General features: G+C 36.1%; 1 protein-coding gene across 1 annotated transcript in view; it reads right to left on the bottom strand.

The window, feature by feature from the left end:
* ETNK1 (ethanolamine kinase 1) overlaps nucleotides 1-15590 on the bottom strand; it is a 58780-nt gene that overhangs the window by 28736 nt on the left and 14454 nt on the right. Inside the window, exons 2-3 of the mRNA XM_049882628.1 lie at nucleotides 14788-15047; nucleotides 2011-2151 (exon numbers count right to left, since the gene is read on the bottom strand). Coding sequence (XP_049738585.1) covers nucleotides 2011-2151; nucleotides 14788-15047 — 401 coding nt within the window. The remainder of the gene's footprint in view (nucleotides 1-2010; nucleotides 2152-14787; nucleotides 15048-15590) is intronic.

Genomic DNA, 15590 nt, shown 5'->3' with positions numbered 1-15590 from the left:
CCAGTCTTGTGCTCTTAACCCATATATTACTATAAAAAATTTTTAAAAAACCAATGACTTCAAGCCAATTCCAACTCATACTGCCTGTCAACTCCATATGGTCTTAAAAAGTCAAGAAAATCTTTCATTCAAAATCAACATTTGTTTTATTATTTTTCTGAAGTGGTTTTCCTCATAATCTTTCAATAAAATATCTATTTCAAAAACGAATTCTCTAGTTTTATACTGTACCCACCACCCAGTACCGCTGAGTCAATTCCGACTCATAGCGGCCCTATAGGACAGAGTGGAACTGCCCCATAGAGTTTCCAAGGAGTGCCTGGCAGATTTGAGTTTTATACTGTAGCTTCCTGAATATACAGCACACTAGACACTCTTCCAGAAGCAGGCCTATCCAGTTTGAGGGGTTATAATTAACCCTATCTAGCTCAAAGTTTGACAAACTAACCTTTAAATACAAACATATACACAGAGTGAACCAAACTAATCTCTGAAATAATCAAACTCAAAGGAACAATACAAGTATTTTTCCCTAATGCATTACACTAGAAAACAAGAAAAAGAAAAAAATATATATATATAAATCTATAGGTCCTGTTTTTATCTGTTGTTGTAACAATGATTTTCTGAATAGAAGGATAAAGCCTTCAAGTATACTTTAGATATAAAAGACAAAACAGGATTTCTAATTTTTGTATTAGTACTAATTATACTATGTAATGTTCATGTAATTTAGATTTTAAATACTAATCTGTAAATTTTTTTTACATAGAAAATAATGAAATATCTTAATCAGTCTGAACCTGGGGAGTCAGTTTACAAAAGCTGGGTAAGACTCTAGGCAACTAAATTTTCAACCTCATGATCTAGAATTTAAAGTCATAATAAACTGTGACTCAAACTTTTTCATACTCCAGTATTATTATACTCTCCTAATGTTGATCTCGGAAACCCTGGTGTAGTGGTGAAGAGCTACAGCTGCTAACCAAAAGGTTAGCAGTTTGAATCCACCAAGTGCTCCTTGGAAACCCTATGGGGCAGTTCTACATTGTCCTATAGGGTCGCTATTTGTCGGAATCGACTCAACGGCAACAGGCTTGGGTTTTTTTTTTTTTTTGCTTAATGTTGTTCTCAAAACCTAGTCATATAGCTTCAGAGGAGAAAAAAAAAAAGGGTAGCCAACTCATACTATTCAAAAATGCGTTCATTTATACAGCTATTTATGCTACCATATCTTATGCAAATAACATATCCACGTAAATAACATGCCCACACAACACACAGAAATGATGACATTAAGTAAAATAGCTCTGGCATACTGTGTGCATTATTTGCATAAAAATATGGAACATTTAATTCCAAATAAATGTTCTATACACCCACTCCTCACTTACTGACATGGTTAGGTTCCAAACACCAGGTTGTTATGTGAAAATCGGCATTATGCAAAAATGGAGGATGACCACATCAGATCACAAAATAGAGAATAACTACATTATTATATAACTGCCAAATTACATCATTATACAACTGCTCAGTTACATCATTACATAACTGCCAAACTGCTGAGAATCACGGGCTAGCCAAGTTAATACACAGCCTTACCTGTTACAGGCCCCGCACCTCGGCATTCCTTACTGCCAGATGTACACCATTAATGTGCAAAATAGTCACATAGATTTTTACTGTTGTTATAAATGCAAAATGTTGGATAAAGAGATAGTTGATAAGCGTGGAGTAGGTGCATCTGTTTCCTGCCCTTCTTCCCTGTTTTGTAATGTGCATGTGTGTTTTTTTTGGGGGGGAAGGGGTGAGGTAGGGATAAGAGGCAGTTATTTCTATAGTGCCATCTTGTAGTCAAACAACTCAATATTTATTTTACTTCAATGCAAAGAGAGAAATCAAGCCAGGCTTTATACATAGTAACCTTGTAGTTGTTTTTGAAACCCTATTATAAAGCAAAGTAATGTAAAAAAAAATACAGAATTTCTAATGTAAAAATCAGTTTACCTTTTATTAATGTCTTCATCTGCAAATCCTGTGGGAATGAGAGAGAAATACTTTCCCATCTTTAGCCACAGATTAGACTTGGGAATCCAGCCATTGTGTGCATGGATAGCATGGATTTTAGCAAGCTGACGAGCTATTAGCCTGTTTAAAAACAAAACAGTGTAAGTTAAGCATCGTAAAGTTCGCCTCTACACACAGATGAAGTGAAATGTCTAGTGTGCATTTATTTTACAGCATGATTTAATTTTTATTATATAAGATATTCAAAATAAGTCGGCAAAGTTAGTTTTCACTTGCAAGGAGAGTCAAATATTTAAAGCATTAGTGGAAATAAACCTACAATTAACATGGCAATCAAATATTTTATATAAAAGGGTGTGCATTCCTAGAAGTAGGTAGTCTATTTTGATTACACAAACATTTGAGATCAGAATACACAATTACAAATGATTTCAAGGTACATATGAGACATTAACCAGAAATATATTAAAAATAAAATGATTCACTCCAATTATGTGGGGCCTTTGAAATCACAGGTCCCAGGGTAGCACAAAAGGTTTGCACTCAACTACTAACCTAAAGGTTGGCAGTTCAAACCCACCCAGCAGTGCCGTGGAAGGTCTGGACATCTGCTTCTATAAAATAAACTCTATAGAGCAGTTCTACTCTGTAACACATGGGGTTGCCACGAGTCAGAATTGTTGCCACTGAGGTAAAAGGACAATGAGGGACTAAAGCGAAAAGATAACTGGGTAGGCAGATAAATAGATTCTGAGATAATTTCTGTAACTGTGTTATAGACAAATTTTCTGAACAAATTTTACGATTTTATAATGCCAGAATCACAATCTTCTTGCAACAAAGAAAAAATAAGTTGAAACTCTGTATACTTGTGTCCTTGCCATCTGTAGAACCTAGTAACTATTGAAGAAACTGTTCAGAAATAAATTTACAAAACAACTAGTAGGTGGGATGACAACAGTTAATTCTCAAATTGAAGAGCTCAATACTTGTAGTCCCTGACTTACAACAGGGTTCTGTTCTGACACAGCCATCCAAAGTCGGTTCTGACACAAGTCGAATACCTTTTTTTAAGTTTTCATTATTATTGCTTTTTATTATCAGGATCTCTATAAATGCAATCTTTGAACATCCACGAGTGAACATCTGAGAATGACAGCATCAACAAATTATGTGCTATAACACTGTATGCAGTACATATTACTAACGATGAGATGTAAAAAAAAAAAAAAAAAAAAGATGGTCCTAAGTGTGATTTGTCATAACTCCAATACATTAGAAACTGGGGACTCTCTGTACTGGCATATTTTCCAGATGCTTAACAATCTAATGTAATATTACTCAAAGTATAATCTAGGATCAGCAACGTCTATCAGTATTACCAAAGAATGTTTTAAAAAGAAATGGAAATTCTCAGGTCCCGCTTCCGATCTACTCAATCAGAATCTTGAGCGTAGACCCCAGCACTCTACATTTTAACAAGCTCTCCAGGTGGTTCTTATGCATCCTCAAGTTTGAGAAGCACTGACATAAGCTTGGTTGTGTGCTGAAATCAAACTTGGAAATTCCAAAAAAGATAAAGGCCTGTGTACCACCTACAGAAATTCTGGTATATTGGTCTGGGGTACAAAGTACAGACTAGGCATCAGAGATACTTATAAGTTTCCCAGGTAATTTTAATATGCAAAAACACTTGAGAATCACTCAACTAAGGCACACAAGAGACGCTAGCATTGTAGTGATTCTTCACCAACCTGTGATTACATAGCAGTCTTATTACATTTTTTAACACTGAATATTCTTTATGTCATCTAACTAGTTTCTAGTAACAAAAGGATCCTGATTTTCCTTTAAGGAAGCTTCCATCCCATCTCACTCCTACTTCATATGGTTCATGCAGAGCTGATTTCAATTCTATCCCTATCCCATACCTACCACTACATGCAGGAGCAGACATATGATCCAGGCTTGTCCAGTACATTCCATCCTTCACGACACAGTGATTGGTTCAGGGCATATCACCCAAACTAGGCCAATGGGACTTGATTCCAGGACATTAGTTGAAGCTATTAATTTTGGATGAACCAAGCTATCTCCTTCCAATCTTCACCTCTACCTCCCATCATACCCCGCCTCCCTAAACTCCACCCCCACTACAACAACAAAACCCAGTGCTGTCGAGTCAATTCTGACTCATAGCAACCCTATAGGACAGAGTAGAACTGCCCCCCCCGCCCACACTAGAAGGGCTAAACTGGTAAAATAAGCCTGAAACTGCTGATCACTATAATTGCCACTCTTAAGGCAAGTCTGCCCAAAATAAAGCTAACACAGAAGAGATAGAAATAATCCTATGACATTGTTAAAACCTCTGGATCCATCTATGTTTGAACTCAAGTTGTCTCAATTTCATGTGCCAATAAATTCCTCCTCCCTTAAATCTAATTTTCAAATTATCATCCTCAGTCAAGAGTCTTGACTACTGCATTATCAAAATATTAAAATCTGTAATCTTTTTGCATGTGGGTGGTTTGGTTCATACCTCTTAAAGAAATGAATAAGCAAACATCTACTTATATGAAGTAGATAATTATTGCTCCATGCCCCTCACCAAGATCACACCTACAAAAAGTAAATACAGAAAAAGGAAACCTGTTTTTCTGCCAGTTTCTCATACACACACAGAAAGCTAAACACAAATGAACACACAGTTTTGAGCACCAGGTAACTTCATGAAAAAGCCAGGTGATAAAATCAAAACAAAGGAGAGTGCAAATAAAAACAAAATAGTAAGGACTGGTCTTAAAATTTTGAGAGGGGAGGACTTGAAGGAAGATACAATGTATATTACTTAAAACTCATGGAGGAATCTACAACAGAACATTATGTCCCAGAAATATTTACCGAACAAATAAAACAGGTAATTCAAGAGAAGCGTTACATATAACAGGTGTTTAATGCCAATAAATTTCATTTGCTTTTTTTTTTTTTTAATAAATGAAAAATGTCATCCCTTTTTTTAGTTTTTACCCCAGGTTTCTATGAGACCCTGATTTGCAAAACGTAAAATGTAGTTATAGAATTGACCAGTTCTTCTATGTGATTGAGCTGGGAGTGGACAGAATGACATCTGCATGCTAAATACTTCATAAGAGTATGGCCAGAACTCCAGGTTAATGGGATCTGTGAACATGAACAGCTGCTAAAGAGAGAACATCTACTAATTTTAAGTACAGTCAACCCTCGATACCCATGGGGGATTGGTTCCAGCCCCCCTCCCCCAGAAATACCAAGTCCCTTTTATATAAAATGGCATAGTATTTGCATATAACCTACTTATAATACCTAATACAATGTAAACACCACGTAAATAGCTGTTTCATCATAACTGAAGACTTATTCTGGAAGGTAGCCTTTCTTTTCGCGGAGCTCCTTGAGCTCTCCTGAGAATGCTGATGCTGCCTGGGCATCAGCTGATGCAGATTATCCTGTGACGTTGAAGCTCATGAGGCTGCAGCACTTTACACTGCTAGCCAGTTGTCCCTTACTAGCCTGAAACTCCTTCCTCTTGCTCTCCTCGACCCTCTCACACTTAGCCTTTGAGGGATTGCTTTAACCACTTTGTTGCTTTTTAGGAGCCACTTTTTTCACAGAAACCAAGGGTATACACAAGTAGCAAATGAACAAGATGTGAGGCGAACCATGCTCAAACAAGGAGCACTGGGGAGAGACTGAGGATCCGTGAAGTGGCAGGAGGCTACAGCAGGCGATGCCTATACATTATGTCACTCGCCTGCATTCAGCATTGTGCCCGACATGTGGCAATTCAAGGTTTGCTTTTTGGAACTTACTTTTTTTTTTCTCCTCAAATATTTTCAATCCACGGTTGGCTGAATCCATGATGCAGAACCCATGGATACGAAAGGTCGACTGTACCTTGTCTTTCTAGCAGAAAGGTGGTTAAATAAGGGACTGAGCCAGAATTTGGACAGATTATGTGATGCAAAAGCCATAAAATACCCCCATAACACTTCACAGAATTAGTTGAGTTTTCATTCTGAGGCTTTACCATTTTATTTGCAGTCTGAATATTAGCAAGTCACAATTTCTCTGGGTCTCATATTCCTTACAAGGAAAAGAAAGTAATTAGCGTATTAAATAATCCTTAAGCTTTCCTTCAGATCTTGTATGATTATCTACATAAGCATTTAATCTAATCTATTCAAACATTTCAGTTCAATAATGACATGTACTTCACATCCATTTTCATACACAAAGGCCATGTATACAGACTGACTTCCCATTTCATGCAAATTTCCTAGCCTCAATAAGTGATGCTTTACTGCACTAACATCAAGACAAATGCTACTTTTCCTATACTCAATAAAGATGTGTTTGAAAATTTTAAGGTTTCTGATCATTTCCTCAAATATCCACTGTCTTTATTAGCCATCATCAAGTTGCCCTGTCTTAGGTACCTAGTGCTGCTATAACACAAATATCTCAAGTGGATGGCTTTAACAAACAGAAATTTATTCTCTCACAGTCTAGGAGGCAGGAGTCCAAATCCAGGGTGCCAGCTCCAGGGGAAGGTTTTCTGTCTCTGCTGGCTTTGGGGGAAAGTCCTTGTCATCAATCTTTCCGTGGTCTAGGAGCTTCTCAGTGCAAGGGACCCTGGGTCTAAAGGACATGGTCCCCTCATCATTCTTCATTCTTGGTGGTAGAAGGTCCCCCTGTCTCTCTGCTTATCTCTTTTATATCTCAAAAGAGATTGACTCAAAATACAGCCTAAATCTTGTAGATTGAATCCTACCTCATTAACATAACTGCCTCTAATCCTGCTTCATTAGCATCAAAGAAGTTAGGATTTACAACACAGAGGATAATCACATCAGATCACAAAATGGTGGACCATCACACAATACTGTGAATCATGGCCTAGCCAAGTTGACACGTTTTTAGGGGACACAATTCAATCCATAACAGTCCCCTATTCATGAAATATCCACTAATATTCACTAACTGCTCCCCCTCATGGAAGCTTTAATGAAAAAGAATAAATAATCCTATCACCTCAGCAGAATTTCATTTTTACACATTCCCTTTAAGTTTTTACACAAGCAGAGTATTGCTTGAGTATAGCCACAGTTAAGATTTATGTTCTAAATTTTTCAAACTCTTAACACTGAATCAACCATTTTACGGTATCTTAGACAATATCTGAAATTATCATTTCAATAGTAGTATAATATTCCTTTGTGCTGATGTATTTTGGCTACATCTGAATATAATGGATTTCTAATTGTTCCAACCAAAACATTTTATAACATATCAATTTTCCTCTGTGAGTTACTATATACTGTCCTACTGGTTTCCCATAGGGAACATTACCATTTCCTCAAGCAGTTGAGCACTGGACTACTAGCCGAAAGGTCGGCTGTTCAAACTCACCCAGAGGCACCTAAGAAGACAGGGTTGGCAGTCCCGTTCCTGAAAGGTCACAAAGCCTTGACAATTCCATAGAACGGCTCTACTCTGCACACATGGGGTCATCAATGGCAACTAACAACAGCAACAACAACCCTCAGCATTGAAAGTCAGCATTTTTTAGTTCTGTTCTTTCAAAAATGTGCAATAATTAATTCTAAACTGAATTTCTTCCATTAGGTCTGTTGCTGGGTGATATCTAATTAAGCTTCAGCCAGGATTCCCAACAAGAGACAAGTTTTAGAGAAATCCTTCATAAGAAAATAATTTCTAAATGCTTTTGAATTTTAAAAATAAATTCTAAGATGTCTACAATACTTAGCAGCTGCAGAAAAGTTCAAATAAAACAGATCATGATAAATTCCGGTAAGTGGAAATACTAGTTAAGCATTAACTTAGTGGAAATGAACTCTGTGCCTTTATTTCTCCCATTCTCTCAGCCTTCTCCATCTTTGCCTCAACCTTTAAAGTCCACTTCAAATGGTATCTCAATGGAAAACCATCTAATTTCCCAGTATACCCACAGTAAACTACCTGTACCTTTTCTGAAAGCCGTTTCTGCCCTTCTTTGTATAATATTTAGCTCACTTTTTTCAAGGTTATTGTCTGTTACGGACTATACATTACTAGGACAATAGGGACTGTTTGAATTCTTTTCCTCCCCAAGATTAGATCAAACATATCAATACCTTTTATATTCAAAGCAGGTACTCTTGATCACAATCATAATAATATAGCCTCGTGCAGCTATGGCTGAACAAGCCTAAGCAGAGGAGTACTGCGAACTTTGATCTAAGGCTCAATCAACATTTACTAAAGCTGCAATGAATCAGTTCAGTTTGCTGGCTGCATATTAGCCTGACCTAACAATCAACAGTTTACTGAAAGTACATGACGATTCAAACATTAAAGTTCATACAATGGCTCAAAATGCGATATCTAACTAAAGTCAAATTGCTAATACCAAAACCCAAACTGAACTTGTTGCTGTCGAGTCAATTCTGACTCATAGTAACCTATTAATTAATAACTCAAAGATTTTTTTTTACCATAAATATACAAGATTCATTTTTTACCGAGAAGAGTTAAATAATCATATCATCCCAAATTTCCATCCCTACTCCAGATCTCTTCAGGCTGCAGAACCATCATTTATTCAACTGCTGACCAGATACTTTAAAAGTATTTCAATATACATATTTGAAATAAAGCTATATCCCTTTTTAATAATCATTTATAATTCAAACATTTTATTAATTCAAACTTGCTTCACCTTATTTTTCTTTTTGTTTTCTGTGTCTTCTGGTGATTAACAAAATACGCCAAACAATTAAAATGACCTAAGAGAATCACAACACAATCTTAAAAAAATATTAAATAGCAAATGTCACTACTCATCAACTAACCATAGCCTATCACACAGAGCTCTTTTTTGTCATCTTCTTCTGCCTCTTTCCTTAGCCTCCACTCTGCTTCTCTTCTTCAAAACTGTGGACCAACTCAATACATCACTTATGGCAAGCCAACTATCATAAAATTGAATGTGCAGGTAGTTCCTGACTTACAACGGGGGTTCCATTCTGACGACTCCATCATAAATCAGTTCTGACATAAGCTGAATACCTCTTTTTTTGGTTGTTTTGTTTTCATTATTATTGACTTTTATTATCAGTATCTTTATAAATATGATCTTTATTTGTCTTTTCGGGTTGAGAACATTACACATAAACTTAGATATATTTTAATACATATATATGTAAAAATTTACACCAACAATGAGGAGGGGTTGAACAATGTTGGCATTTTGTCAGTTGTAGTAGTAACTTCACATTTGGAAGGTTCTGGATCATCTGGATTACCCCTGGGAATGAGGATGGCGTTTCTAGTCAGAAAATTAGTGAGAGTTGTCTGTATGGTCCTCTTCTTTCATTTTTCTTCATATATTACACAGTAACATCTCATTGCTTCCCAAATCTGCCTATCGACTTTATCAGCAAAGAGATCAGTGTTTGGGTCCACGTTTTCAATTAACTGAAGCCCCTGATTTAGTTTAAAAACTACGTCTACACGGCAGTGCTCTGAAAGGTAAATCATAAAAGTGAACATCTGCAAGTGAACATCTGAGAGTGACAACATTAGCAAATTGTGCTGCAACACTGTCCCAACAAACCCAGTGCAACACTGTATGTAGTACATATTACTAACGATGAGATGTACAAAAAATATTAAAAAGGACAGTCATAAGTGCAGTTCACCACAACCTGAATACATCGTAAAGTAGGCAACTATCAGTATTAATGCATGGTTTCTGGCATTCTGTTTTCTTGTTATGAAGTGTGTATATGCATGTATTAGTATCACTCATATGTATTACAAATAAGTAGATCTAAAAGTACAGAAAAAGGGATATTTAACAAACGTTTGTGACCCTATGCTCCCAAGTACCAATGTAAACTTTGACAAAACCTCTGTGTTCTTGATCAAAACTGTAACTAGTCTATATATTTTGCTTGAGGTTATTTAAAAAGATCTATTTTTTGATTATGAAAAGCTTTCCTGTTAAAAAAGAAACTTTATAGTAGGCCTAATGATCATTATTTAATTATACAAAACAAATCATTAGGGAAAAGTATGTGTTCATTTTTTTTTTCAAGTTTATTGCAACTTCAAACCTATAAATTTTCAAAATAGGGTTTTTTTTTCATAAGTAGTCTAACAAAGTTTGTATTACTAGTTTCCTTTGCATTTTATTTTCTTTTCTCAATGAGTAAGAAGAAAGGTTCAGTTACTCGTGCTTAGTATTCTTTTCGGATGTAAGCTTAGAAACCCTGGTGGCATAGTGGTTAAGAGCTACAGCTGCTAACCAAAAGATCAGCAGTTCGAATCCACCAGGCGCTCCTTGGAAACTCTTTGGGGCAATTCTGCTCTGTCCTATAGGGCTGCTATCAGTCGGAATTAGCTTGACGGCAATAGGTTTGATTTTTGGTTTTTTACTAAGCTATGTGATTTCACGCAAATTGCTTAGCATCTTTGCACCTTAGTTTTCTCATCAGTGGAATGAGGTAATAGTATTACCTACCCCTATAATTGTTGTGAGTTGAATCTATTAATATATGTTAGGTATTCAGAACAGAGCCTGGCTCATATTAAGTTGTATTAGTATTAGCCACCATTATCACCACTTTAAAATGTCATTTCCCCAATCTTTCCTTATCATATAAGCCCTGGCAATTTTAATATTCTTGTAATATACCCTTTACTAATAGTTTTCAGTACTAACAAAAATATAAAATCTTGAATTTTTAACATAAAATAGTCTCTTCAAGATAAAAACAAAAAAGGGTAAAATAAATCTAGAACAGGAAGAGCAAATGGGTAGTAATTACCTAAAATTGCTTAGGACGGATTCTACAGTCTCATATAGGTTTAAGAGGATAGAATTACAAGACTGGTTAGTGCTGTCTGTCATGAGCGGGGAGTGGGGAGACGTAGCAATTAATATTTGCTGTGGAAACCCTGGTGGCGTAGTGGTTAAGTGCTACGGCTGCTAACCAAAGGGTTGGCAGTTCGAATCCACCAGGTGCTCCTTGGAAACTCTGTGGGGCAGTTCTACTCTGTCCTATAGGGTCGCTATGAGTAGGAATTGACTCGATGGCACGGGGTTTGGTTTGGTTTTGGTTTATGTCATATCCATATGGTGTTTCCATATACTTCAAGGATCATTATAATACACAGCCATAAATAGTTCCTAAAAGAATTGTTTGGATTTTAAAATTTAAAGATTATGCTTCTAAAAACATAATAGATTAGAAATATCCATGATAATCTACCTGAGTAATATTTTGATACATATTTCAGCTAAAATCAAGTTGTTGGAAGCTCTGTAAAACCCTGGTAAAATGTGTAAAGTCTTAAGGAAAAAAATGTAATAATTATAAAAGCTAATAATTCAGTATATAGTGCCTAACATAGCTCAGGCACTGTTCTAAGCTTTTTACATGTAGTAACAGAGTTAACCCTTACAACAACCCTAGAGATAGGTACTTTTATTATTCCCATTTTTACATGAGAAAATTAGGACACAGAAAGTTTAAGTGATACAATCAGATTCACACAGCCCACAGTGTTCAGGCAGATTGGTCCCACAGTTTTATTCTTAATGACAGAGCTGCTGTTGTGGTGGTGGTTGTTAGCTGCCATCGAGTTGGCCCCAGACTCATAGTGACCCCATGTCTAGTGGAACAAAACACTGAACTATCCCCATGATTGGTTGTGGGTTAGACCGTAATGATCTATAGGGTTTTCACTGGCTCATTTTTAGAAGTAGATCACCAGGCCTTTCCAGTCTTAGTCTCAAAGCTCCACTGAGACCAGTTGAGCATCACAGCAACACACTGCCTAATATAAAATTTTGACACAGTCTCTGATTCTATAACTTTCCACTACAATCAGTAAAAGAGGAAAAAAAAACTGCTCTAGTCACCCAGTTTCCATCATGTGAACACACAGTAAAAGGAGGTAAGAATCTCTTGAATCTGAACTTTTGATAGGTAAGTAATATCCACTGGCAACAGTTAAACTGATATACAAAAGTTTCAATTTGATGTATACGGAATAATTACTTTAACCCAAAAATTTGGTCTTTGTCCTTGATTTTTGGAAAGTAACCTCCAAATCCTTGAGATTTCCCAAGTAAATGGAGTATCTTTGTTTATGCTAATGAGGTGAATGTTGAATGGGCTATTGAATGGAGGCTGGCTATGCCAGAAAGAACCACAACGTAGTGTCACCTCGACCTCAGGGGAGAGAAGGGGGAGGAATCAGGATTGAATTTAACCAAGTAAGCAATGATTCAATAAAGCCCCAATTAAAAAATTCTGGGCACTAAAGCTCAGGTGACCTTCCTAATTGGTGCTAGACATCAATAAACCAGGAGGATTATGAATCCTTGTGGCCACAGAAACTCCACATTTGGATGACTCCCAGACCTCAACCTATGTGTCTCTTCTTTACGCTGGTCCTGACTAGTATCCTTTTTAATATAATAAAATTATAATCCCGAGTATGGCACATTCCTGAGTTCTGTAAGCCATTCTTTTGAATTATCGAATTAGAGCTAGTAGTGAAAACCCACAAACTTGTAGTGAAGGCGTCCTAGAGACCCTAACCTTACAGCTGATTACCTAAAGTCTTGCATAGACTTGGCAATTTGTAGGACTATGCCCTTTAACCTGTGAAATCTGACCTAACTCCAGGTATTTAGGGTCAGAAGAATAACTGCATTTGCAGTTGGTGTCAGTGAAGACTAAATTTAGAGTTGATGTAGGAAGACATGCATCTTAATATATTAAAGGCAGTTTAGGATTATCAATGTATAGTGTATGAAAGTGTGGGCTATACAAGGCAGTTAAGACTACTAGACCAGTAAAAATGGCATTTCTCTTAAGTAACTTTTTCTTAAATCTATTGGACACTGACTCTTAAAACTAATATTTTCCTGACTATTTTAATTACTACGAGGACCCCTGGTGGCACAGTGGTTAAAGTGCTCAGCTGCTAACTGAGAGGTTGGTGGTTCGAACCTCCCAACCACTCCAAAGGACAATAATGTGACAGCCTGCTTTCATAAAGATTACAGCCTTGGAAACTCTACTCTGTCCTACAGGGTTGCTATGAGTCAGACTCGACTTGATGGCAACAGGTTTTAGATACTACCAAAGCTCATGTGGTCTTTTTCTCTAGCAGACTTAAAGGATGAATTTCTGTATCTGACTCCTATCTCAGCTTTTCCTTTGGTCCAATTTATGCAGCTATTCATTTTATAATCCCATTATATAGATATTTGTTTTGTGTGTGTGTGTATATATACATACAGCTAAAAACTATAGCTGACTTTATCTAACAACTAAAAACTAGTGTTCTAACAGCTGTATCTAACAGTTGAAAACTAGGGTTCAAATTAGATTTCTAAGCCAAAATATTTAAAAATGTTATTTGATACAGGTTTAAAATAGGTAGATGACTGATACTGATTCATTCTGCTTTTAATCAATGTGTTAACAATTCTGAAAGAACATCCATGGACCCCTGAAGACCTTAGATCCTTTCAAGAAATTTGCAAGATTAAAACTGTTTTTGTAAGACATTACTTGCCTTTTTCATTCTCATTCTCTCATGATCATACACTGTAGCTTTCCAGAGGCTATATGACATCTCATAATGTCATCACTATGATGGATAATAGAATATATGCTTGTTATTTTCTTTTGTCTTAAAATTGTTTTAATTTCTTATACGGTTAAGTATTGGAAACCCTGGTAGCGTAGTGGTTAAGTGCTACAGCTGCTAATCAAAAGGTCGGCAGTTCGAATCCACCAGGAGCTCCTTGGAAACTCTATGGGGCAGTTTTACTCTGCCCTATAGGGTCACTATGAGTCGGAATCAACTCGACAGCACTGGGTTTGGTTTGGTTTGGTTTTATGGTAAGTATTGTTTTTTTTTTTTTTTATTGATAAATATATTCCACATAAGGTGAAAGCTCCGTGGGGTCCTCAATAAGAGATGTAAAATGGTCCTAAGACCAAAATGTTTGAGAACTGCTGGTTTAACCTATAAACTTGATGTTTTCAAATCAAGCCCATTTGCTAGAGTTTTCAAGTGTAGACAGAGAATTTTAAAATACAGCAACTATGTAAAATGATCAAGTATATTCAAGACATTATTCTTACAGAAAACATACTGAACTTAATAATGAAAAGCTGAAGGCTAGCAAAGATGTGTTAGCATTATTAATAGAAGAATCTCAGTAAACAGGAACTCTGGAAATACGAGCAATTAAGAAACAACACTTGGAAATAAGAAATGTGCAACAACTCAGTTCAAACACCACTTAAAAAACATGGGACGCCCTGCAACCCTCTGCAGCAGGTTAATCCAAAAATCTCTTGGGGTCCTTTCTTCTGCAAAAGAGTCAACAATGACAATTTCAGATAAAAAGGGATCTATTTGAAACAAACAAAACCAAAAACCTGAAGGAAGGAAAGTTTATAAGTTAACCAAATAGTTGTTCAAAGAAAGAAAAAGCAATTTTAAAAATAGCCATTTAAAAAAAAATTTTAGAATGCTACAAATTATACTTATAAATCTCAGGATGACACTACATAAGCAAAAGCATAAAAACATAACTATTAGCACTAACAGCACATGAAAAGTATTTCCTAAGAGCAAGCAACATTTCCAAAATGAAAAATTATTGGAAAAAAAAAGTACCTAAAAATGGCCGGGTTGCAGACATGCTTTGGATCCAATGCTTCTCCTTGTATAAATTCATAGCACAGTCCGTTATTGAAGGTACAGTAGAGCTGTGGTGCACAGCCATGTGCCTGCAACACTCGAAAACTCTTCACCTCCTCATCTCGATCAACTAACAACTCGGTCTTATTGCCATAAATTCTCACCAGGACTACATCCTCCATTGTGTTACCCACATAACAGCCAATAAGTTTATTTGTGATTCCATCTGTGAAGAGCTGCCAAAAAAGAAAGAAAGAAAAGCAATTATCTAATTTTAGGGAATGAAATAAAAATAACTTAAAAATAATGAGTTCAGTACTAATTAAAAGATACATACTTTTTATCATAAAAGAACCTTTGTGTACAATTTTGCCTACCATGTCTATAATTTTAATTCTAGATTTAAACAAAAAAGAATGCTGATGTTTAACACATCACCTTCAATTCCTTTAACATCATGCCTTCATTGATCCATGTGTTAACTATTCACTCTGTCTCCAATATTTCTCATTTGCTTACTTTTTAATATACTTATTTGCAATTCCTGTATTAGTGGTTTCTATGAAATCCTAAAGGATTGGGAATAGGAAGTCAAGTGGGCAACACTCTGCTATCCCTCATACGCAAAGGTATGCACATACACATACAAATGAGAGCATCTTGCTCTCATTTATTTTACATACTGGACTTCAGCACATGATTTTATTTGAGCAAAGGGTTCCAACCTTAGAGAAAATGTTGAAAATCACTGATCTAAATCATCTAATGGGCCACTTTCA

Source organism: Elephas maximus, chromosome 4 (genome assembly GCF_024166365.1).
Source record: "Elephas maximus indicus isolate mEleMax1 chromosome 4, mEleMax1 primary haplotype, whole genome shotgun sequence".
NCBI classification, from domain to species: Eukaryota; Metazoa; Chordata; class Mammalia; order Proboscidea; family Elephantidae; genus Elephas; species Elephas maximus.
The sequence above is the reverse complement of the archived record's forward strand: the minus strand, read 5'-3'. Positions and strand labels throughout refer to the sequence as shown.